The 25092-nt window shown below is 33.6% G+C and overlaps 2 protein-coding genes across 7 annotated transcripts; both read right to left on the reverse strand.

Moving 5' to 3' along the window:
- Positions 1 to 533: 533 nt before the first annotated feature.
- Positions 534 to 7317, reverse strand: LOC142161609 (putative E3 ubiquitin-protein ligase RHG1A). Of its 6 annotated transcripts, none has more exons than XM_075226206.1 (7): positions 7150 to 7317; positions 6609 to 6652; positions 3406 to 5253; positions 2684 to 2734; positions 1295 to 1393; positions 1074 to 1217; positions 534 to 963 (listed from the first exon to the last, which is right to left on the reverse strand). In XM_075226206.1, exons 3-7 carry the CDS (start codon positions 5167 to 5169, stop codon positions 832 to 834), a joined length of 2190 nt encoding a protein of 729 aa, XP_075082307.1. In that variant the 5' UTR covers positions 5170 to 5253; positions 6609 to 6652; positions 7150 to 7317; the 3' UTR covers positions 534 to 831. The 6 variants fall into 6 exon arrangements, with proteins under 6 accessions (XP_075082307.1, XP_075082308.1, XP_075082306.1 ...); XM_075226207.1 differs by having other exon boundaries at positions 7093 to 7254; XM_075226205.1 differs by having other exon boundaries at positions 6874 to 7232.
- A 5417-nt stretch (positions 7318 to 12734) lies between these two features.
- Positions 12735 to 13139, reverse strand: LOC142167039 (secreted RxLR effector protein 161-like). Its single transcript, XM_075227191.1, has one exon. It carries the CDS (start codon positions 13137 to 13139, stop codon positions 12735 to 12737), a length of 405 nt encoding a protein of 134 aa, XP_075083292.1.
- Positions 13140 to 25092: the final 11953 nt, after the last annotated feature.

The raw sequence follows: 25092 nt of genomic DNA on the forward strand, positions 1-25092 counted from the left end.
TATTATTATTGATCGTATAAGCCATATTGATATGTTGTTCAAAACTCATAACTAACAGCAGGCCTCATCTCTTTTCCTTCTTTAAGGTGGTTTGGTTCATGGCTCAGGCCGGAAAGGACAAAACAATTTAGACATGAACTATTATAGCATTGATCAGGACCTATCAGAGCAGATTAGGCTCCCATTTGACCATAAATTTTGCCTTTTATTTTTTCAAAAAAAAATAAATTAAAAGCATTGTTTGTTTATGAAATATGATATGTTTTGAAAAAAAAAAATTAAACACAACTTAACTTTTCTTCAAATAATAATCCCACAAGTGGAATCCAAACGCAACTCAATTTTCAAAAATTATTTATAAACGCAACTTCAAAAGCTCTTTTCAAATTTCAATCAAATGCAAGTCCAAACACTAGCTAGATCTTTCACCAGCAATACATATAGGACTTCTCTCCATATGAGGTTTATGCTGGGTGGCATGAGAACCATTCAGAGGGGGTAATTTAATGCATTTAGGAGATAACATAAGAAGAGGCCAAAAATGAACCAAGTATATTCAAAGGTATCAATAAATTGAAAGGTTGGATGTAAATCTCCAAATGGAGTAACCAAATAATGTAACTCTTGCCTAAGGAATCCCTAATGTTGCTAGTGCTTCTAGCTCTAAAATAACTCCTCTAAACGGAGATCACAATAAAATAATTGAGAAAAATACACAGATCTTTCTCAAATAAATCCTGGACCAAAGGAGGAGACCCACTTAGTGTGCCACCCTTCGATAGCCCAACCGATACATCCAACTTGACACGAGAACACTGTTCAACGCTTTCCTCAGGTTTTCAGCCCTGTTGTTTTGCAAATCGGGCACAAATTCTTCTGCATGATCCACTGTTTAATGCAGTCGGTATGAAAATCATGGCCGCAATCCAGTTTCCCAAGATCCTCACCATCCTTGTATTCTTCCTGAATTTTTAATAAACCCATTAAAACTCCTCGCTCCGAGGTTCAATCTAAACGAAGAAAGCTACACAAATAGGATGAACTAAAATTAAAGTAGAATATTAAGTTGATACCTGACAAACACAGCATGGCTCAGCATCCACGGGTTCTTCTGTTTTAATGCATACATACTTGCGTTGCTTCAGACGATTCAAAATGGTTTCTTCGCTAAGCCCGGTGCAGACGTTCCCAATGCGCTCCTCAAGTGCCAGTAATTCCTGTAAATAGAATGCACGTTGACAATTTAGTATGTCTTTCCATAGAAATGAAATGTAATTCTGCTTCCCCTACTAACCTCATATGACATGTTATCGACATCGAGCCGCATATCCCGATGGCGATCATGAATATCCGCCATCCCAAAGAAGACTGACTGATCGAGGATCATAACATCCTGGAATACAAGGACTTTTAATTTCAGAAGATGTGATCTAATAAGCTAATCTATCAACTCAACTTCTCACTAAGACCAAGAAGAAAGCTACGAAATATAAAGGCATATAGATACTGTAGGTTATCATCCTATCCTCTTCATGTCCCCTCCCCACCCCCCCACCCCCATATACAAAAATAAATAACTAAATAAATGCCCCACAAACAACAGGAATAAAGGAGACACAAAGAGAAAGAAATTGGATAGCAAAATAGAGAACAATATTATTATCGAAGTTCCAGTAACAGCAGTAAAGATGATTTGCTTCTTGTTCATTTTAAACACCTCGTTCTTCCTAATGCAGGATCCAAGAAAAAGTGTACAAGCTTTCACTACAGGCTGAATATGTGTTGAGATTATGGGAAACAGATCGCACAACAGGGCAATTGACCGGGAAATCCAAGTTAATTATCGTTCCCTTCCCTTTGTTCTTGTTTCTCGAACGCCCTATTTTCGATAAATCACTCAAGCTCATTTAGGGAGCATGAAACCTTGGACTTCGTTGAGAAAGAGAGAGCTCCAGATCTCTGCAATTCTTTGACAAAATCTGTGCTTTCCCATTTTTCTAATTAATAGGAAGCTATAATTTAGGTTTTCTACAAGGACTAAATAACATAAATAAACGTATTAAAGGAAACCTACAGCAATTAAAACACTGGAGCATTAGAATTAGTGCAACACGTCTAGTATAGACATGGCCTAGAAAGGCATCTGTAACAATTATTCCAATATAAAGCCAGTGTCAAAAGTATTAGAAGAAAAGAGAGCGCCAACAACAATGTATTTCAGTTTTAGCCCTCTAGTCTATCAATTTTTTTTATAAAGAGCCCTTTGGTATATCATGTCAATTCAGGTCCATGCTTCCCTTCAATACAAGAGGAAACGGCCAAATGGTGTTGAAAAGCTTAGGCAAAAAATAGGGAGTTTTGGCTGTTCAGAGAATGTTTAGGCTAACCATGGGGGCCAAAATCCAGGTTCTGTCTTTGTACTAACATTGCTTAGCCAACACCATCCCCAAAGTAATAAAGGAAAAATGAAGAAATTTTATTGATTTGTAACGATGTCGTGACTCGGCACATGCCTCACCACACTAGGTTATAAAGGAAATCTAAAAAACATATCAATGATGCAAAAGCAAATTAGCCAATTGACAAGTATATTTGGAACCTGATGAACTCATCAACCTATTCAAATGGCTTCAAGGAATCTTTAAAATAATCAACCTATTAAAAAGGCTTCAAGAATTCTAACCTCGAATCTTAAGGCCTCTCCCCTGCGCATAAGATCCAATACATTGCGAATCTGTTGAAAAGAAAACGAAATAGCTGTAAGTAAAATGACAATGAATGGAAAAATTACTTAGAATGAGAATTTTCGCTTCGTTGTGCTTTTACAACTAAATTTGTATAGAGCTCAAGCCAACACTAACAAAAAGAATACCAACAAACAAGATACACCTTTAGTTCCTTATCAAATAATAAGGTACACCTTTAGTGCTTTTTCCCTTTCTGGAAACTTTTGCATGTCCTAAATTTAGTGATATTTGAAAATGGTACTTTGTTCAAGAATTGACCCTTAACTTTAAACGCACATTTACCACAATAATGGCCTTCAGCTCTTTTTCTACAAGAAGATTAATAATCAAGGAGATCCGGTAAGATTCTAGTTACTCCAGAGTTCTTTAGTTCTGATGCATTCCAAAGTTCTTTCCTATTTGTAAGCAAGCTTCTAAATAACGAGTCCAACAACAGGTTCCCATACCCCCACCTCCCACCCCCACAAGAACTTCAATGAAACCCGTAAAAATCACGGTGAAACGGAAACCCCTGATGTCCAGTGTATGAGGGCTGAAGGAAAAGAAAATACTATGACCTGAACAATGATCAAAGGCCAATTTGCTTTTGCGCAGCAATTCATTTTGCCCAAGTGAGAATTAACAGAATATTGGACCAATAACAAACCCAATATCATACCTCGGAAACAAGCCTGCTCCTTCCTTCACTGGCAGCAGCCAAAGACCTCCAAGAATATGGAACTCCAACAGCGCCATCGAGTTGTCTCTCCAACATCAAGGCCGACCTTGAACTTGACGGACGATGCCCATGACGACCAGAAAGTGCCATCTCCTGTGAGGCAGCAGAACCCAAAGGTGGTGGGGCGTTACCATTCTGACCTCCAGGTTCACTGCCAGCTGAAGACAACAAAGATCTACGAACATATTCTGAGAGTCTCCTGGGATGTTGCGAAGGATTTCTGTGTTGCACCCAACTAGGGGAAGCGGAAGGAGCTCCTGAGCTGGGACTACCCCGAGAAGTAGATGCAACATTTCCAGCTACAGCAATATTTCCTCCAGTCAAACTCCAGTTGGCAGGATTTTGGTTCAAATTTCTCAAGTCAGTAGCGGGTATGAACATTGGATGCTGTGAAATGTTCCTGGGAACACTTCTTGAGCTTGGTTCTTCATATGCTGCAGAATCTCTCTCCCCAAAAACAGAAAAACTTGAAGAACTGCCAGCTCTTGAGCTTGATGATAAATCCCACCTCTGCGCACTTCGTCGCAGAGAAGGAACCTGCACCGCTACAGGCTGGCCTCGAGGAATTCCATTATCTGCAGCAGACACAGACCTCAAATCCAAGGATTCATTACGAAGCAGCCTCGATGAATCCCGTTCAGATGGCATGCTAACACTTCCATCATTACCCGCAGTACGAAACAAATTAGTAGGAATAGAAGCTTGCTGATGAGAGCCATTGATCCTCAGCCTGAAATTTCTTCGGAAACTTTCTGCACTTGTTGAAGCAGGCAATGCAACAGGACCTTCCGCAGTGGCTCCACCCACGGTGAGCCCAAGTCTTGGATTCACCTGCTCCGACAAATTGATGTTTCTGCTACTTTCTGTTGGTGGAGGGATACTCGCACCTATAATCATATTATTTGGAGCAGGTAGTGAATGCCATAAGCTGTTTTCTGCGCATGGAAGATAATTTGAACTTCCGCTTCCTGAAGATTGCCCTAGATGTCCTTCAAGTGCTTTTCTCTTACAAGCCATTCTTCGACCATCCAATGAACAGCCTGGCCTGCCATCAATTTCATCCATCAGAAATCCACTAGTAGCAGAAGGCCCAGCAAAAGGGTTGGAAGAAGTATTCGCGGTTGACATCCGTTCTTTTCCTGGTGCATCAGATGTGAATGCTGGGGTGCACTCCATCACTTGGCAGTCATCATCATCATCTTCATCGTCATCATGCCCCTCAAGTCCAGAACTTCTATTTAGATCATGAGGAACAGTGCTAGAAGTAGAGCCTTGAGAAAACAAAGTGTGGTTAGCTATCTGGTTGTTCAAATTTACTTCAACATCACTCAATGAAAGAATGTTGGTAGACACATATTGCTGTTCAGCAGAGAGGTGAGAAGGCCCAGGACCGGCACTAATTGCAGATGACCATCCATGATCTGTTTTACGTTCGCTCCGACTAACATTATTTTGTGTACCGGAGGAGCTGGATTCTCCTAAATTCCAGCCAATTATATTCTGTCTTTCTTGGTTTGCAGGACTAAGAAATGGTATGTTTGTCTCGCTAGAAGGTACCATATAATCTGGTAGCCGACTTTGTGCAGGATTCCGCAAATTGTTCCAACAAATCTGCTGATCCATACTGCCATCACTCGATGTTGAACCATGATTGAAACTCAAAGTTTCTGGCAGGGAACCGATGGTACTCCGTTGCCCTTGCATTCCACCTATACTCAATTCACAATCTCCAAAAGACTTTGAGATAGTAGTAGTGCAAGCAGGGACTCAAACTACAGCTAAGCAGACCTGAAACAAAGTCAAAAACATAATTTTGACATAACCACTCCTTAATCTGAGTAAAGAAGGTAAATTAAGGCAGTACATTAATAGGACGTGAGAATCAAAATTCCTGTTCGCATATTCTGATATATTAGGTAAGGGAAAAGGTGGGAAAGAACATGTTTTTATGAAAGAAAGATTAATTTGGTGATGAGCTCAGAGACCAGCTTTAACCACCGCATTGATATATGACCTAATCTAGTTGATGCCACAAGTTAAAACATATCATCCTCCCCGAGATATCTATCTAAGTTGCGTAGCAACGAGATTTTTCAAGCCAGATATGGGTACCAAAAACAAGGCTTTATGCAATGAACAATATCGCCTTAAACATCCCAAAGAGTAGAAAACAAGGAATAGATAATTGTCTTGAACACAAACCTATAAACTTTGCCATACAATGAATGTAGCTGATTTCAGTTAAATTGAGGCAATAAGAAAATTCTCAAAAACAACATACACTGTATAGTCCCACAAGTGAGGTCTGGGGAGGGTAGTGTGTACGCAGACCATACCCTACCTTGAGAAGGTAAAGAGGTTGTTTCTGATAAACCCTCGGCTCAAGAAACACATAATGACAGAAAATTCTCATCAACAAGAATTTGAAGAGCTTGATACCACAACTACTTCACGTACCAAATACCATTAAAAGTCTGGAAAATAGCAGCCTTTAAATTGAAGCAAAGACAAAATGGAGCAATCACCAACTAGAAACCAGCATTACACTAGAAAAAATTGGAGCCTCCCCTTATCCAAAAACATTTCGGGTTAAAATTAAACATATATACTTACCAATAATCACGGACTCAAAAATAAATATATCTGCAAACTTCAGAAAATCAACTATCCTCGATCAAAAAAGAGGCAATCTCTCTAAAACCATTAAAAATCAGATCTTTCATAGTAATAATTATCAAACATCAGAAAAAGTTGTATTCTTCAATAGAAGAAAGTGGTTAACGCATCCCCCTCTAAATCAGCTCAATGTAGAAGCATACACAGCCAAAAAAAAATTATATATATATATATATAGTAAAGGTAATAACTTTGTTTTTCAGCTTAATTTCCTGGGAAAAAAGAGAAGCCTTTGAAGCATTAAATGCATACAGTCAAACAAGAAAAAATAGAACCTTTTATACAGCAAAACCAAGGGAAAAGAATGCCCATTGAAACATATATCTCAAATAAAAAAAGAATTTGCAGATAAACCCAGAACCAAATGAGAAAATCAAAAGCTTGAAACAAAGAAAAAAAACCCCAAAGAGAAAGCAGCCCAAAAAGAAAAAGATCGGGTAACAGAGGAAAAAGTATAAGAATTTTACCTGCAAAACTGCACCAGATGAAGCAACAGATCTAAGGTTACCACCTGAAAATCCAAAACAAGCGTTAGACAATAAATGGTTGATAAATCTTTTACCTTTCTATACAAAAAACCCAGAAAAGAGAACAATCAACACAAGAAAAACGTACAAAAAGAATCACCTCTTAACAAGAAATGAATGAAGAAGAGAGAAAACATCAAAAGATGAAATGGGAAAACAAGAATGAGAGAGAGAGAGAGAAAAAAGAAAAAAGAGGTGGCCTGACCTGGTAGACTAAAGAGAGGGGTCAGTAATCTTTAACACAAAAAACACACCCTTTAATGAAAAAGATTTATGACCCCAAAAATCAATCAGTCTCCAAACAGAGAATTAAATGAAATGGAAGGAAAAGAAAAGAAATAAACATGGGTAAATGGGAAGAGAAAAAAGGAAAAAAATGAAATGAAATGAATAAAGAAATGAGTTGTTGTCTGATACTGCTTACCAAATGGCTTCAAAAAAAGTACAGTAAATGATAAGATGTCTAACTTTGAAAACTCACTTGTTTCAAGGCAAGAAAAAAATAGAGTAAAAAGTACTCTCTACTATTTCTTTGGAAGGAAAATAAAAGTTTAAGTTTCTCTCTTCTTGTCACACTGTCTCTCTCGTTTTCATCTTCACGCCAAAGCACCTGTCCCTCTTTCTAATCACATGCCTGTCTTTGTACTCTTCTCTTTTTTATATATTTAACGTCTTCTCCCGGATTTTCTGTGTATTTTCGGTCATACGTATTTTTTTCCTTATCTTTGCACTGGTTTTTCACTTTTGTTTGGTTTACATGTGGAAGTTGGAATCATTTCCTCTTAACACTTGGAATATTACTAGTACTATTTTTTTTTCCTATTATGTCTTTTATTTTACTCAAGGAATAATATCTAGAGAGAAATGTAATTTGGGAATATAATTTAATTCAAATATTATTTTTAGAAAAATATGAAATTTTCGAATTTGAATTCTAATATGATTTTTTTTCAAATTTTGAATTTTCATTGTTAGTACATGCTGACATGGAATAATATCTATACATAAATATAAATAGGGGAAAATAATTAATTCAAATATTTTTTAGAAGATTTTGAAAAAAGCAAGTTGTAATAGGAAATCTTATTATATGAGTTTGATTCCAAATATGACATTTTCAAATTTTGAATTTTCATTACTGTTAATACTGATGGTGAATGCACAGGAATAATATCTAAAATATAAATGAGGATAATTATTTAGCTTAAGTACTAATTCTAGCAAAAAATAAAAAATTCTAATAGATGTAGGAAATCCTATTATTTGAATTTGATTTCTAAGACTTTATTTCAGAATTTAAATTTTTAATATTTCTCTTAATTTTGACCAAGATGTAGTTGGAAAATTTTCATATTTTTAAATATTCTATAATTGATATTTGGGTATTAATAATGGACATTCAATTTCATTACTGTTAATACTGACAGTGAATGCACAGGAATAATATCTAAAATAAAAATGAGGATAATTATTTAGCTTAAGTATTAATTTTAGCAAAAAGTAAAAATTCTAATAGATGTAGGAAATCCTATTATTTGAATTTTATTTCTAAGACTTTATTTCAGATTTTAAATTTTCATTATTTCTCTTAATTTTGACCAAGATGTAGTTGGAAAATTTTCATATTTTTAAATATTCTATTTTCGATATTTGGGTATTAATAATGGACATTCAATTTCATGTTCTTAGATTCAAATTTATTTCCCTCCCTATTCATGCTATTACTCCCTCTATCTCAAAATAAACGGATGAAATTGTAACACGAGAGTAAAACGCATAACTTCAGTCAAATCTTAGATATTAATTGTTTTAATTTTTGAAACTATATTAAAACATTTAAAAACCTTTAAAAAGTATTACCTACTATAAGTCAAAATTTGAATCATTCAAAAAAGTCAAATTTGTTATGTAGTTAAAAAAAATTGAGATTATTTGATAATTTTGTAATTACACAAAAAGCTATTTGAATTCCTAATGGTTATGTGGTTATATAAAATATATGTCAAAATGAAAGTGTACTTATGTTAAAGAAAAAAAAAATTGTTTTACTCAAGGGAATGGAGGAATAATATCTAGAAAGGAGTATAAATTTGGAAGATTATTTAATTTGACACTTAATTAGTTTCAGTAATTTTGAAAAAAAAAAAAAAAAGATCCATCAGTAAGAAATATTATTGGGAATTCGATTTCTAAATTATGGCTTCTTTCAAAATTTTCATTATTACTCGTAAATATGGTCAATACTTGGAATATTTTCTTTAGCTTGAATTTGCCATTTCAGATTCGGGTATTTTGGTTATAGATATTCAATTTCCCATTTAATGCTCTTTAATTCAAACTTGTTTATGTTCATGATATCGCTTCCTCTGTCCCATAAAGAGAAGTGGGATTCGGAACACGATGTTAACACACCTAGCTTTCAACTTAATTTTAGTATAATTTCCTTAACTTTTTAAAATAATCTTTACACATTTAGAAATTCATAAATAAAAAAAAGTTACTATAAGTCAGAGCATGTTATAGTAAAAAATAATTCAAAATTATTTGAAACTTTCTTAAGTACACAAAGCAATTTAATTCTTAAATGGTGTTGAGGCTATATAAAATATGGCAAATGAAGTCCGGTTATGTTTAATGGCGGAGCCATACGTATTCGGAGGCTGTCAATTAAAATTCTTTTATTAAAAAATTATACTATGTAGCTGGATACAGAAATATAACGAAAAAACACTTATACAATGGCATGATTTTGAACACATATGCCTAATGAGTGGGTCCTACAATGAAATGTAGAAATGAACTTACCAATTGCATTATGGCTCTAATAGATTTTCTATACGAAAATATCTCATGTACTATTACTATAACTTTAGACCAATTATCATTTTCCATGTTTTTCCTATTTAAAATTTTTGGTAGCGACTGATACTTTACCATTTATTTCCCTTGGAATTCCCAAAAAAAGGAAATTACTTATGCCCTCGTTAGGTGTTGGCCCGAGGCTCTAACAGTCTAACAAATTTTTTTTTTTTGGGGGGTTGGGGTCCTCTACAAATTCCTTCTTCTACATTTTGGCAAACGCAGTTACACTCAAACCTCTCTGTAATAAATTTGTGTGTTCCGAATATTTTTTATTGTTATAGTAAAATGTTGTTATAAAAAATATATTGTATACGGTTAAAACCGAACTCGATATTCAATCGAGCTTCTGAACTCCCTGATTAGACCAGGGCCGAAATATATGTGATATGGTGAAGTCGAGCTCAAAGATCAATCTGACGACTAACACCACCAACCAAGATCGACACGTGGTAACTATGATCGAACCCAAAGTACTATCAAAATTAGCCATCGAAACTATTAGATTTACCCTCGAGTTTGCCGAAGGCGTGACCGGTCATGTTTCTAACGGTCTCGAAGAAAGTTTTGCCAACTCATCCGATAAGGGTCCGTAATTCTCGCCATTAACCAATCATTGTGCCGGAAATCACAGAACGACTCAAAAAGGGAATCAACGGTCAGCAAATCAAGGACTTTTGCCTTTTTTATAAAACAATAAAATAATATCTCAAATGGTAGATCTCCCCTAATATATATAAAGGGGGGAGGGGGACTTGATAATTCATAATGGACATTGTAACATATACGGATAAGCAATACATTTTTCAAGCTCCTACTCTTTGATATTTTTTCTATCAATAAAAGTGTATTCAACTCAAGGGTAGCTGACATTCCGAAATTGGAATCATTCAATTCATGTGGTTTGCAGTTATTTTATTATCATTTATTCCAAATACAATCTAATTTATCGCTTTGTATCAAATTATATCATGTATCCTTAAAATCACGTACAAATTCAATTGTTATCCGATTTTTAGGGTAAACACATATATTATAACATAACACGAAAAATGGTTCCGAAAAAATTTAGTTTTTATAAAAAAGTGTTGTTATATAGAAATGTTGTTATGCAGAGGTCTGACTGTACGAATATTATAGTTTTGGCAACTGTGCTTGATGCTGATTATCCATTTAATGATCAAAACTTGGTAATTTCCGTCAATTATATCGATTAGCTTCCCTATTTTCAAATGTTGTTTACTTACTTGGGTGGTTTGCTTTGACATAAAAAACAGCAGTACTCTAAAGTTGTGTGATATGTATTATCAATTAATTCATGACTCTTAAAATTAAATTAAATTAAATTACTTAGTTTGGTAAAAATAACGGATACAAGATAGTATTTTTCTGATTTTAATGATAAATTCCGCATTATTACCTAGGTAGCTGGCTAATATGTCTTGTCTCACATTAATAATACTTGAATCAATTATGCAATAATTTTTTACACATGATAGCAAAAGAAAATTATATCACGTAAAGCAATACAATTTAGGTCATGTCTAACGAGGAAGCACTCACAATTTTTTGCTTGATTTTTCAGTGGCATTTGAGTTTTCATCTGTATTTTTCGGTTTTGTTGATACAAAGTTATATTGGTGATTAATACAAATATTTAGTTTCCAAAAAAAAAAAATCTATTAAAAATCTAAGACATAGTCTACATTATACTCATATGTTCAAATTTTAATACAACGAACCAAATATCTGATAACTACGAATAATGCAGCGATCATCATACGTAATTCTCAATAATCATAATTTAGGAAGAAGGAGAAAAGATAAAAAGTAGTGTGAATAAAAGAAAGAGAGGGGAAATGTCTAATAAAGCGGTAATATTGCAAGTGTTAAATGGTCCAAACAACTTTTTAATTGCTGCCTGTGAGCACCTTAGACATGGCATATACTATTAAGTGGACCTATATATAATTATTATATTATTCTCTATTTTTCAAATGGTTGTAATTTGGCTTTTGGCATTGTTTTTTATGATTGAAAAAAAAGGAGAATTTGGATTTGATGGTTTAGATGATGGAGAACAAGCATCCAATCTTTTTCCATATGGTCTACTTGAACTACCATTGCGTAATGGCTGGTTGGAAAAATATAGTATTACTTATTAACAAAAGAAGATAATGATTCCCCTAAGCTACAAATCCGTCATTATTATTATTATTGAAGTTTTCCATGCTATGTGAGGTCAGATATGGTTGGCAAGAGGCAAAACCGAGTGCGATTCTTTTTCCTCTAATTAATTGTCAATTTAAAAGTTGAAACTAGTTGATGTGAGCATCTTTTTAAAAAAAAATTCACCTAGTCCCAACCCTCTAGCTTCAACATAATCCATTCTTAGGTAGGAACTGTAAGCATAAACTTTAATTGCATACCAGAATCTTGAACATGATATCTTATACAAAATCGTATAGAAAAAATATCTAAATCGTAAGCCATCATCGTGAAGCGGAAGCGTTAATTCAGATTGGTCTCTCGCCCCTTACCCTAACTTTTGTTACCGCCGACTTTAGTGATACAAGAGAAAAAAATAAAATACGGTAACCCTAATGGGTGGGGAGAGGACCAATTTATACATGTTCTCATTTAATCAGGTACGTCCATCAAGTAACCGATCAGACGGATGAGATTTACTCATTAATTAAATATTAATTATGGGCCTTAAACTTATTGGGCCACCAAAACGTAAGAAAATCTTACATTCTCCCACTTGGCCCAATAAACACATAATATTAATATTTAATATAGGAACATTAGTTGCGCATAAACAAATCTCTTCTATAATGTCCACCATAAATACCACAATACGATAAACTAGTAAATGTGAGTTATGGTGGTTATATATAATTTGTCTACATACTCCCTTCCATATACTACAATATTAGTAATTTATCATATCATGTTCATAAGCTACAAAATATTATGGTCCACAATAATGTCTCATTGAGACTTATCCTGTAACATCTCAAAACAATAATGTGTACACCATTATGAGAAGCAGGAAATTATTAATGTATATCAGAAACATGTAAATGAGCTCAGAGTGTCAAAAATCATAAATACATCAATCATAAATACAGCCAAGACCTATTTTATGTACATGTTCCTTAAATGTCTTTGGCTATCTGCAATCATGAGATCAGTTCTAATATGCTAAAGTGACACTCTTTGTTTCTGAACTTCCTCCTTGACGGTAAAGTACTTTAATTCCATATGCGTGGCACTTTTGGAGTACTTATCATTCTTGAAAAATAATACTGCTGCAGAATTATCACAGTAAATTTTTAGCGGCTTGGTAATGGTGTCGACAACCCCAAGTCTTGAAATAAAGTTTCGCAGCCATAATGCATGAATTGTGGCTTCAAAACATGCCATAAATTTTGCTTCCATCGTGGATGTAGCAATGACAGACTGTTTGGCACTCTTCCACGATATTGCTCCTTCAGCTAATTGGAACAAATAACCAAACGTGGATTTTCTAGTATCAATATATCCAGCGAAATCTGAATCCGAGTATCCAACAACTTCTAAATGCTTGGATCTCCTATACATGAGCATGTAATCCTTCGTTCCTTTCAGGTATCTCAAAACTTTCTTTGCAGTTTTTCAGTGATCAATTCCTAGGTTACTCTGATATCTTTCTAGCATTCCGACCGCAAAACTAATATACGGTTTTGTGCAAGTCTGAGCATACATCAGACTACCAACAATTGAAGAGTAAGGAATTGATTCCATTTCCTTTCATTCTACATCATTCTTAGGGCATTGCATGAGACTAAATTTGTTCCCTTTTTGAATTGGAACAATTCCTGCTGAACAATTGTTCATATTAAATCTCTTTAGAATTCTTTCGATATAGCCTTTCTGAGACAATCCCAATAATCCTTGTGATCTAACACAGAATATTTCTATTCCTATCACATAGGATGCCTAATCCATATCTTTCATTTCAAAATTCTTGGAGAGAAAATCTTTAGTCTCACGCAATATGCCTAAATCATTAGCAACAAGTAGAATATCATCAATATATAGGACTAAAAATATAAACTTGCTCCCACTAATCTTTTGGTATATACACCGATCAATGGTATTTTTCACAAATTTAAAAGATGTTATGGTATCATTAAAGTTTATATACCATTGTCGTGAGACTTGTTTAAGTCCATATATTGACTTCTTCAGTTTACACACCATTTGACATTTTCCTTTAGTTTCGAAAGCCTCTGGTTAGTCCATATAAATTTTCTCCTCGAGGTCTCCAATAAGAAAGATAGTTTTCACACCCATTTGGTGTAACTCTAAATCATAATGAGCCACCAAAGCCATAATAATTCTTAACGAGTCTTTCTTTGAGACCGGTGAAAATGTCTATTTATAACCAATGCCTCATTTTTTAGTATAACCCTTGGCAACAAGTCTGGCTTTGTATCATTCCATATTGCCATTTGAATCGCGTTTGGTCTTAAAGACCCATCTACACCCGATTCTTTTAGAACTTTCTCGCAATTTAACGAGATCCAGACTTTATTGTATTCCATGGATTTTAGCTCTTCATTCATGGCATCAATCTATTTGTCAGACTCATTACTTTCTATGGCTTGTGAAAATAAAACTGGATCTTTATTAAGACCAATGTCAAAATCTGACTCTTGCAAATAAACCACGTAATCATCCGAAATAGCCGATTTTCTAACTCTTTGAGATTTTTTTAATGGCATTTCTTGTGGTTCATTTGTGTTAGATATTTGTGAGTCAGTTTCTTCATGAAGTGTTTCATCCAAATATTGCTCGGTGTTGTCAAAATATTCTTCAACAACTGGAATAATATTTGATATTTGTGTGAAAGTAGGCACATTCGTGTGTAATAGAATATTGACCCTCACCTCTTTTATTTTCACACTTTGCTTTTCAACACTCCCACTGACTTTACCATTCTCAATGAATCTTGCATTACTAGTTTCAGCAATTCTCGAACTATGGTTTGGACAGTAAAATACATACCCTTTAGATTTCTCTGGGTAACCAATAAAGTAATCAATTACTGTTCGAGAATCTAATTTCTTTTCTTGTGGATTATAAACTCTAGCTTCCGCTGGGCAACCCAAACATGCAGGTGCCTTAAACTAGATTTTCTTCATGTCCACAGTTCAATAGGGGTCTTTGGAACTGCCTTACTAGGAACCCTGTTTAATAAATATACAACGGTTTTAAGAGCATACATCCACAATAATTTGGGTAACGAGGAATTATTCATCATGCTCCTAACCATATCCATAAGTGTTCGATTACGCCTTTATGCAACACCATTTTGTTGAGGTGTTCCTGGCATAGTATAATGTGCACATATGCCATGTTCCTCGAGGAACTTTGCAAATGGACCTGGACATTATCCCGATTCATTATATTTTTCATAATATTTACCACCTCTATCCGACCTAATAATTTTTACCTTTTTATCTAATTGCCTTTCAACCTCATTAACAAATACCTTGAGAGCATCTGTTGCTTGAGATTTTTTTTTCAGCAAATAGATGTATCCATAACGTGAAAAATCATCGATAAAAGTGATAAAATATTTCTCTCCACCAAAAGATGGAACATCAAAGGGTCCATAAATATCGGTGTATATAATTTCAAGAAGCTGGGTGCTTCCTGTGGCACCTTTCTTACTATGCTTGGTTTGCTTTCCCTTAATGCAATCCAAACATATAGTAAGATCAGTAAAATTTAGATTCGGAAGAATCTCATTTTTTACTAATCTTTCTAACTTTTCTTTTGATATATGACCCAAACATCTATGCCACAAGTAAGCAGAACTTTCATCTAGTGAATTGCGTTTAATTCCAACATTATGTTGAACATTAAGAAAGGATTCAGAAAAACTAATATCGAGTTTCAATTTATATAAATGATCAACAAGAAAACCAGAACCATAAAAACAACATTCTTATATAAATTGAAACATCTATTTCCAAACTTTAAATCAAATTCAGAAATATCAAGTCTTGAAAGAGAAATCAAATTCCTAGAAACTGAAGGTACATAAAGAGTCTGTAATAGATCAAGGTGACGTCCAATCTCCATGATCAAACAATAAGTCCTTATGCCTTCAATTGGAGCCTTCGTACGATTTTCCATAAATAAGAAATCCTTATCTGGATTTGTAGTTTGGATCGTAAGGAATTTCTGCAACGTAGTAAATACATGAGCAGTTGCACCATAATCAAGCCATCAAGTATTATTAGGAACTTCAATTAAATTTGATTCGAAACAAACAAAAACACTAATTGTACCTTTCTTTTCGAACCAAGCTTTACGTTTCAAGCAATCTTTCTGATAGTGTCCTTCCTTGTTACAGAAACGACACGTATCTGCCTTATCTTCCTTCTTAGCATCATGTGGAGCTTTAGCAGGTACTTTCTTCTTCTTGAACTTGTTGGGCTTCACTTTAAGTCCTTTACCAGCTCCTTGACCCATAAGGTTAATTGAATGACTCCCTTGTTTCTTAAGTCTTGACTCCTCCTGAGTAAGCATACTGGACAGTTTACTAACATTTCACTTATTCTTAATAGTGTTATAGTTAATTTAAAAAGGTCCATACTCAGGAGGCAACGAGTTCAGAATAAACTGAACTAAGAAGGAATCATCCACTTTCATCCCCAAGGTCTGAAGTCTTGCTGCAATGTTAGTCATCTCGATGATATGGTTTTGCATACTACGCGACCCATCAAACTTCATGGTCGTGAGTTCAGCCATTAGTATACCAGCGAGAGACTTATCTGCAGAACGAAAACGTTCTTCCACAAACTTCAGGTATTCCCTGGCACTTCCTGTCTGTGGAATAGTACTCTTAATGTTGTTGGCAATATTCATTCGCATAAACATAAGGCTTAGCTTGTTAGAGCGTTCCCATACTTTATGGAAAGACTTCTCATCCGCACTGCTCGAATGAGTAATGGCAGCGGGCTTATCATTCAGCAGAGCCAAGTCAAGATCCATCACACCTAAGTGAAACTGGGCTTGTTCACGCCATTCAGAGAAGTTCAATCCGTTGAACACAGTAACAGACGAAGCAAGCGAATGAAAAGGAATAGCTGCAAAATAGATAATACATGCTCACAAATCAATATGAATTCAACAAAACAGTTAAAACATATCGTAATTCTCCTTTGGATAAATATTACGACACACTATCATAATTTAAATACCATTTAGTCTTTAATAGTTAATTAAATATTTTTAACCAAATATATATGTCATCTTTGGACAGACAATATATATTTAACTAAGAATATTAATTTACCTCATCATATTCACTATTCATAGAATAATTGATCCACCTTTGGGTAAATCCTTAAGTTCTAGCAATAATAAAAATTAATTTATCCACTAATTTTTAATTATTGGTATTTCATTAATTTCATGGATAAATTATAATTGTATGTATACATATTTTTCATGAACATACTAGTTTGGCCACTTTGGTGACTAACAAACTATATAAACATAAATGCACACATAAAATAAGCATCAGGAAATTTTATGTATGTGAATATTTTAAACAATGTAGTTTGATCACTGGTGACTAACAAACTACATAACTTCAAAATATACATTAATTAAGCACTTTCTGCTAATAACGTTAAATACCTAATATTTAATCCTTAGATGACACTGAAACTCTAATGGAGATCAAACAACTAATATTTAATCCTTAGATGGCACTGAAACTCCAAAGGAGATCAAACAGGCAACGCCATCGGCAGTAACATTAGGCAAACATGCATGCTAGGGATTCAACATCAAATCTCCTTTTATTTAATTTATAAATATCATGGCTCCAAATTGCTTAAAAGTAGTAACAATCATCAGAATTTTTCGTAATCTTAATCAATATATCTTCATTCAATGCTGAATCACATTTGAAAAGGGTAAAGATATAAATAAATATATCTCGGCACTTCAACACCAAACCAACAAAGACTAGTATTTTAATTCTTAGTATAGTGTTGTATTATTAATTGCACAAAGAACGTGAAGTCCGAAAACGGACATAAAACGCAAACAGAAAACAATTGTGCATATTAATTTTCTTCCATGGCTACAGTAATCCATAAGGTGGCACACATATTACATATATGTGTTTAACGTTACATTCTTTATCGAAGATTACCAATTCAAATCTCAGGCTCATGATACCACGTGTAAGCATAAACTTTAATTGCATATCAGGATCTTGAACATGATAATTTTACACAAAATCGTACAGAAAACATACCTGAATCGTAAGCCATCATCGTGAAGCGAAAGCGTTAAGGTAAACCTGGAGATGACCAATTTATAGAGGTTCTCATTTAATCTGGTACGTCCATCAAGTAATCGATCGGACGGATGAGATTTACTCATTAATTAAATATTAATTATGGGTCTTAAACTCATTGGGCCACCAAAACGTAAGAAAATCTTACAGGAACCTCCCTCTCAATAGGGAAATCATTAAAAAAAATACTATAAAGTAATAGTGATGAAAGTTATTTATGGTGGTGTTTGAATATGCTTTTTAATTTATTTACATAAAATCGTTTTAAAATAATGTTGCGTAGCCGAGTTACCTCTTGAGAAATATTTATACTATTATTTGAGAAAAAACACATTTTATTTATAGCATATATAAAGAGGCAATCTTATAGCATTCTGAAGATAATGGACAAAGAAGAGCATTTTGCATGTGGAAATCATCACCATCCAAATTTAAGTAAAATCTGTTTGTTTGTGTGTATGTATTTAAGATCACGATAGTAGCCAAAACTTGCTTGGACAGGCCTATATCTACGTAGTAACTATTTAGGGATTTAAGATCAATTCAAACTCAACAACTATGACGCACCACGCTTGTAAATTGTAATAGATCCTTAGGAGTAGTTTGGTACATGAAATAAATATAATAATTGTTAGACCCGCAAATATTGCTGTATTTGTAAATATTAATTCTGTAAAATATAAGTTATCGTAATAAAACAGTAATTAATTTGAGCCCACTGAATTGACCAAATCCGAAGCCGAAGCCGAAGCCGAAGCCGAAGCCGAGCGAGCGACGACGACGACGGCGCGAGGCTTGCTTTCTTCGTAACTCTTTAAGAGCTACAAGAAGAACAAATATATATATACCCACCAAAAATCTTTTCCTCTTCTAATATGGGACAATGTCTCATTGTCAAGAGGGGAAAACTTAAAATTTTACTCAAAAATTTTATTTTTCCCTCCATTTCCCATTCACCCTCATTTTAAGACTATTTCATCTTAAATAACAAAAACCTCAACAATAATAATTTTGGGATAAAATTTGAGATTGTACCATTAAACTTCTCTATAACAGCATCATTCATTCTGATAATCTTTTGGCTTTTTAGTGAATGATTGTTATACACGTATAACAATATTTGACGTTTAGATATTATTAGGCATTATAGAACAATATTATCCAAAAATATTTTTACCCACTTTTAATGTTACATAAAAAACAAAAAATAATTATTCAAATTTAAAATCTCAAAAGATATGCATATTTTACTAATTAAATATTAAATAAAGCTAATATAGTATTAATTAATTTATAACTAAATATGCAAAAAATTAACTTTCGTTCTATGAAATTAAAATATACAAGCATATTTAGTAGAATTTCATAAAATCTTTAATTATAGAAGTAACAAAATATTTTTTTTTCCATATGTGATGCATTAAAATTTTAAAATATATGGTCATCTTTATACTTATTATTGGTAATCTTAGAGATTTTACATGGATGTTATAGAGGAGGAATTTTATAAAGAGTGTACTACTATAAAGAGGAATATTACTGTTATAGGTAAAACATTGTTATATAGAGGTAAAATACAATATAAAAAATCGATTCTGAAAAAAAACTTGACTTTTATAGTGAATGACTATTATATAGAGATGTTGCTATACAGAGGTCTGATTGTATTTATTCCTTATTTCAATAAGTATTAACTAATTCCATGATAATTTTTATATTAAAACGGTAGGATTAACTATCCCATATAAAAGGTAGGATAACTAATCTCGTAAGATATTTAGCCGTATGAGATATCCTGAAATATGTCACCATTGTACCAAATAACCCCTTAATATGTAGAAGCGGACAAAAGTTCTTAGGGAGGTTATGTGAAGATGCTTGGAGGCTAGAGGTGTACATGTTGCATACACTAGGGCGATTAAGGACATGTACGATAGAGCCAAAACTCGAGTTGGAACGGTAGGGGAGGGGGACTCGGGACACTTTCCTGTAGAGGTAGGGTTGCATCGGGGATCAACCTTTAGCCCGTTTCTATTTGCCCTGGTGATGGATGAGTTGACGCGACACATTCAAGGGGAGGTACCTTGGTGCATGTTATTTGCAGCTGATACAGTTCTGATTGACGAGATACGAGGCGGTGTTAACGCTATGCTGGAGGTATGGAGGCAGACCCTAGAGTCTAAAGGTTTCAAGTTGTGTCGGACTAAAATAGAATACTTGGAGTGCAGGTTTAGTGACGTGACTCAGGAGGATAACATTGAAGAGAGGCTGGACACACAAGTTATACCCAAGAGAGATAATTTTAAGTATCTTGAGTCTATAATCTAAGAAAATGGGGAGATTGACGAGAATGTCACATATCTATTGGAGCGCGTTAAATGAAGTGGAGGCAGGCATCCGAAATTTTGTGCGACAAGAATATACCACTAAGACTCAAATATAAGTTTTACAGAGTAGGGGTTAAACTGACCATGTTGTATGGGGTGGAGTGCTGGGCAGTCAAGAACTCTCATGTTCAAAAGTTAAAAGTTGCGAAAATAAGGATGTTGAGATTGATGTGTGGCCATAATAGGAGGGATATGATTATGAATGAAGAGATCCGAGATAAGATGGGAGTGTCCTATGTGATAGACAAGATGCGAAGAGGAGATGGTTGAGATGGTTCGCACACGTGAAGAGGAGAGGCACAGATGCCTCAGCGAGGAGGTGTGAAAGGTTGGCTCTAGCGAGTTAAAGGAGAGGTAGAGGTAGGTAGAAGAAATATTGGGGAGAGGTGATCAGACATGATATGGCACATCTTCAGCTTACCAAGGACATGACCCTTGATATGAGGATGTGGAGGTCGAGGATTAAGGTTGTAGGCTAGAAAGTAGCCTGGCGTCTTTCCTTTTCAAACTTGTACTTCTTTCCATATTTGTAGTACTAGCCTTATCCTCGTTTTCACTTTTTTAGATCAATATTATTACCTGATGTTTTCTTTATTTCCTTCTTTATTTTCTTTGACTGTTGTTACTATCTCGTTTTTCATAGTTCTTAACTACTGTATTTTTGCTTTATTGAGTCGAGGGTCTTTCAGAACAACCTCTCTATATTCACAAGGTAAGGGTTAAGGTTTGTGCACATAACAACCTCCTTATATCCCCAAACCCTATTAGTGGGAATACACCGAAAAAATGTGTGCTTTTTGTGTATAAATATGTGTCTTATTTTTCCTTTTTCCTTTATTTTCCTAGAAAAGGAACTAACTTGCCTTTGAGTACTTGCCTTATCACATGGGCCCAAGGCTTTTACAAGCCCCCCCAAAACCCTGAAGAAAAGTAGGTATCACAGTGACTCTACTTGGGCAGGGAGGCAGAACTTTGTTACCCTTTTGCTTGGAAGATGCGTCCATTGATTGTAACTTCCCAAGGATTTGAATTGTTTTAAATGACCACATCTTCCATAATCTCACATTATTCATGACCATAAGAAATTTCTTGGATATGCTGCTTGTGTGTAAGACAATAACATGTTTAGACACAAGAAACCATTCACCCTTTTATTTCAATTGTCCTAATCTTTTGCATGATTCAAGAATGTACATTGTTGGGAAAGAGAAGTAAGAGAAATTGCTTCGAAAATGTAAAAAAGGAAATGCAAAGGAAAGTCGGCATATTAGAAGGTATTAATATGAACACGTAAAAGACGGGGTCAACAAAGATGGTTCTCTAAATTATCCTCTCAATTAGCTTGCTTTTTAGCAATGATCAAATGACGGGGGAAAAAAATCTTTTGGTGCCTTCTTGCTCTATAAATTCCTCCACCTTTTTAGAGTCTATTTGGAAAGCCACCTAGGAATTGAATTTGGGTTTAATTGGGTGTAATTACAAAGTTTGGCATATTTGTTTGACCAAGTAATTATTTAGTCAACATGAAATTAAGTGTAATTGGAGGTGTAATTACACTCTCCAATTCTCAGGGGAGGTGAGAATTGGTGATAATTATACTATGTAATTACAAGGTTGCTTTTTAGTTTCTTTCCTTTTTGTTTTTATTTTAATTTATTTTCTTTATAACTTTTTATTTCTATTTTTTACATTTAATTTTTAATTTTAAAATATATTTTTCTTTGTACATTATTTATCTTTTATTTCTCTATCTTTACTACTTGTGATTCCATGTAATTGCTTATATTTTATTTTTTATTTATTTTATTATTCTATTTTTTGAAACTACACCTCCTAATATTAGAAATAATGAGTCATTAACAAACTTGACATATAATGAGTGATGCAATTAAAGTATAATTTTATTGTTGAATGTGGTTATAAACTTATTATATTTTCTAATTTTAAGTTGTAGTGGAACTTAATATTATTATGTTGCAATTTGACGTATGTTAAACAATTTTTTTTTTTGAATTTTAAAATTGTGTTATATTCATGGTTCCAATTTATTTGTTTTAGTAGTATTGGTTCACATTGCATGTTGTTCATTTTTTAGTTAGAATTAATAGACTAATTTTGTCAAACATTTGAATAATGTTATGACATTATATTTATAAATATTAATTTATTTTATCAAACATGAATTCCATGATGTTCTTACAAAACATATGTTTTTAGTTTTTGTAAGTATCTAAACTAAATATTATTAATTTGAAATATATATATATATATATATATATATATATATATATATTAGTTTTACAATATTAGTTACTACATAAATATATGATTACTGATTAATATATATTCGCAAAAAAATATACATTTTAAATACCAAATATAATATCATTTATATTTATAAAAATTTATAGGCATATATTTAGTATATTAACTTTTAAGTTTTAATAATTATTTTATTTAAAATTTAATTTAACTGTGTAATTACACTTGTGCAACCAAACAGTAAACTTGTAATTACACTATGACAAGTAAACAAGTCGTCGTAATTACACAACTGTTACACCAATTCCAATTACCTGATGACTTTCCAAACATACCCTTATCGTTAAAAGATTATGAACGCGAAAAATATATGGAATCAAATATGTAATCCATATATGTGATACCAACTACTTAAATTGAGATAGTGTTGTAGTTATACTTACATTAAATTCAATTAGATATAAGTACTATGAGATTTAGAGAATCTCTAGCTTTATAGATCTTCTCATTAGTCTTAAAAGTCAAACGATTACCCTTACTGAATTAAATTGGCCCGACTATAATACAATAAAATATAATATGCGAAATCGATATTCTATATATAGCCGCCTTTTAAAATAATAACAAAAAAAATATATTTTTTGTATATTAATATATAATATGCATATTTTATACATAATAAGTATATATTTTTTATAATTATTTTCGGTCTACTGGCCAAATGTACTAAAAGCCCAATAAATATAAAGAATTCGCATAACAAAGTCCAAACAGTTTTGAAATGAGAATGGAAAAATGAAAATGCAAAGGAATTAGGGAGTTTTGACATGAAGAGGTAAAACATGGGGTCGACAATGGACAATTTTCTGAGTGTCAAAAATAATAATGGCCAGAGGAAGGTATGACAAAAATATTTGCTAGGACCGACAATGTATTGCAGCTACCAAACCGCAGAGAATTGCCCCTTTAAACACTTTGATTTGGAATTATGAACATTAAAGAAAAGCACCTCTCTTCTGTGAAAAGAGTAATTTTTGTACCAACCTTCAGTAGCATAGAATCTTTAAATCATTACCACACATGTCCCCACTAAGCAATGAACACATTTTACACAAACACCATGTATTATTGCAGGAAGGAAGAAAAGAGAAAGACGAACAAAAATCTGGGAGAGAATAATTTTCCATGATTATTACATCAACTATGGGTGCAAAGACAAAGTGTATCAATTTTAGTCCCCTACTCGTACCAATGAGTTTTTCAGTTGTTGAATAATTAGTTAATCCTCTACGTCTCAATCCTAAATTAGTTGAATCGATTATATGAATATATAGTGTATGTCAGTTTCATCTATTAACAAATTTTGTATTCATGTAATTCATCGTAGCTAGATCCAGTATTTTCTTAGTTAATCCTCTCTGTCACAAATCCTAAATTAGTTTGTGTATTTACTAATCATTAATGTGTATCTCTATTCTCTACCATTGATAATTGTTGGCTGATCAAAGCAAATGTTAGCTGGACTTTCTCAAAAATAGAACCAACACCTGCACTATCTGAGTCCAACGTTATCAATAGAATACTTATTTTGGTGGGTAATTGTCTCCTATGAGGAAAGTAACAAAATTTTATTCATGTGAGTCCAAAATTAGAGAGAAAATTGGAGATTGCATCCTCTTGACTGACTATACTATCGCTGCAGCGCAGAACATGAGGAATGTGTCATGTAGCAAAATACTTTAAAACAAAGAAAATAAACGAAAGATTTTCTGCAGCCCTCCTTTTATGATGGGGAAATGAGGTGTGGGTTGGGGCGAAATGGGGGACAGAAACACACAGCATCAAAGCATAAACATGAGAGAAAGCGTGATGCTTCGTTAATGAACTACGTACTCCAATCAATTGGCTGCTTGCTTAAATAATACTCAACAGGCATGCATCAATAGATACAAGACTATAATTCAAAGTCCTCTCAAGGTAAAAAAGTAAGATCCCAAGAGTTACGGAAGATCAAAGCCAATCGAAGGTGATATGTCTAATAGGGACAGGGACAGCTTTAACACAATTGTTATCTCACCTCAAGCAAATCTCCAGAAAAGAGGCATTATTCATACAGTATACTATAGCATGGCTGAGGATCCGAATTATCTATGTTACACTTCTCAGGTGCTATTGCATATGTCCCTAAACTATTCATTGTGAAATTGGTCATGTCATAAAATTTCTTGCAAATCGTCCACGATGTTTCTCAAATCTCAAATCAAAATGATGGTGAATGTCATTTCTATTTCCAAAACTTGCCAAGTGCTAGGGATGATATTCTTTTATTTCAGAAAACAATAACTGTTGCTTGAGAAAAACAAAAAAAAAAAACTTTCTCGGTTCTCAATTCAGCCCATTTGTTTCCACACAGTCTTCTGATTTCCTTATTTAGTTAATTTTTTTACTTCGAAATTTGTTACATAAGAGCCAACATGACACCATCATTAACCAAATTTTTGCTGCCGATTAAAGGACCATTTAAAATAAGATGAATGGGACA

The sequence above is a fragment of the Nicotiana tabacum genome, chromosome 12 (assembly GCF_000715075.1).
Source record: "Nicotiana tabacum cultivar K326 chromosome 12, ASM71507v2, whole genome shotgun sequence".
NCBI lineage: Eukaryota > Viridiplantae > Streptophyta > Magnoliopsida > Solanales > Solanaceae > Nicotiana > Nicotiana tabacum.

Coding starts and splice junctions, on each gene's coding strand:
- LOC142161609 (XM_075226206.1), bottom strand. CDS start 5,169: ATGCAAGGGCAACGGAGTACCATCGGTTCCCTGCCAGAAACTTTGAGT. Junction 1,394..2,683: donor GAGAGGCCTTAAGATTCGAG/GTTAGAATTCTT, acceptor CTTGTATTCCAG/GATGTTATGATCCTCGATCA. Junction 1,218..1,294: donor TCGATAACATGTCATATGAG/GTTAGTAGGGGA, acceptor TTCTATTTACAG/GAATTACTGGCACTTGAGGA.
- LOC142167039 (XM_075227191.1), bottom strand. CDS start 13,139: ATGCTCATGTATAGGAGATCCAAGCATTTAGAAGTTGTTGGATACTCG.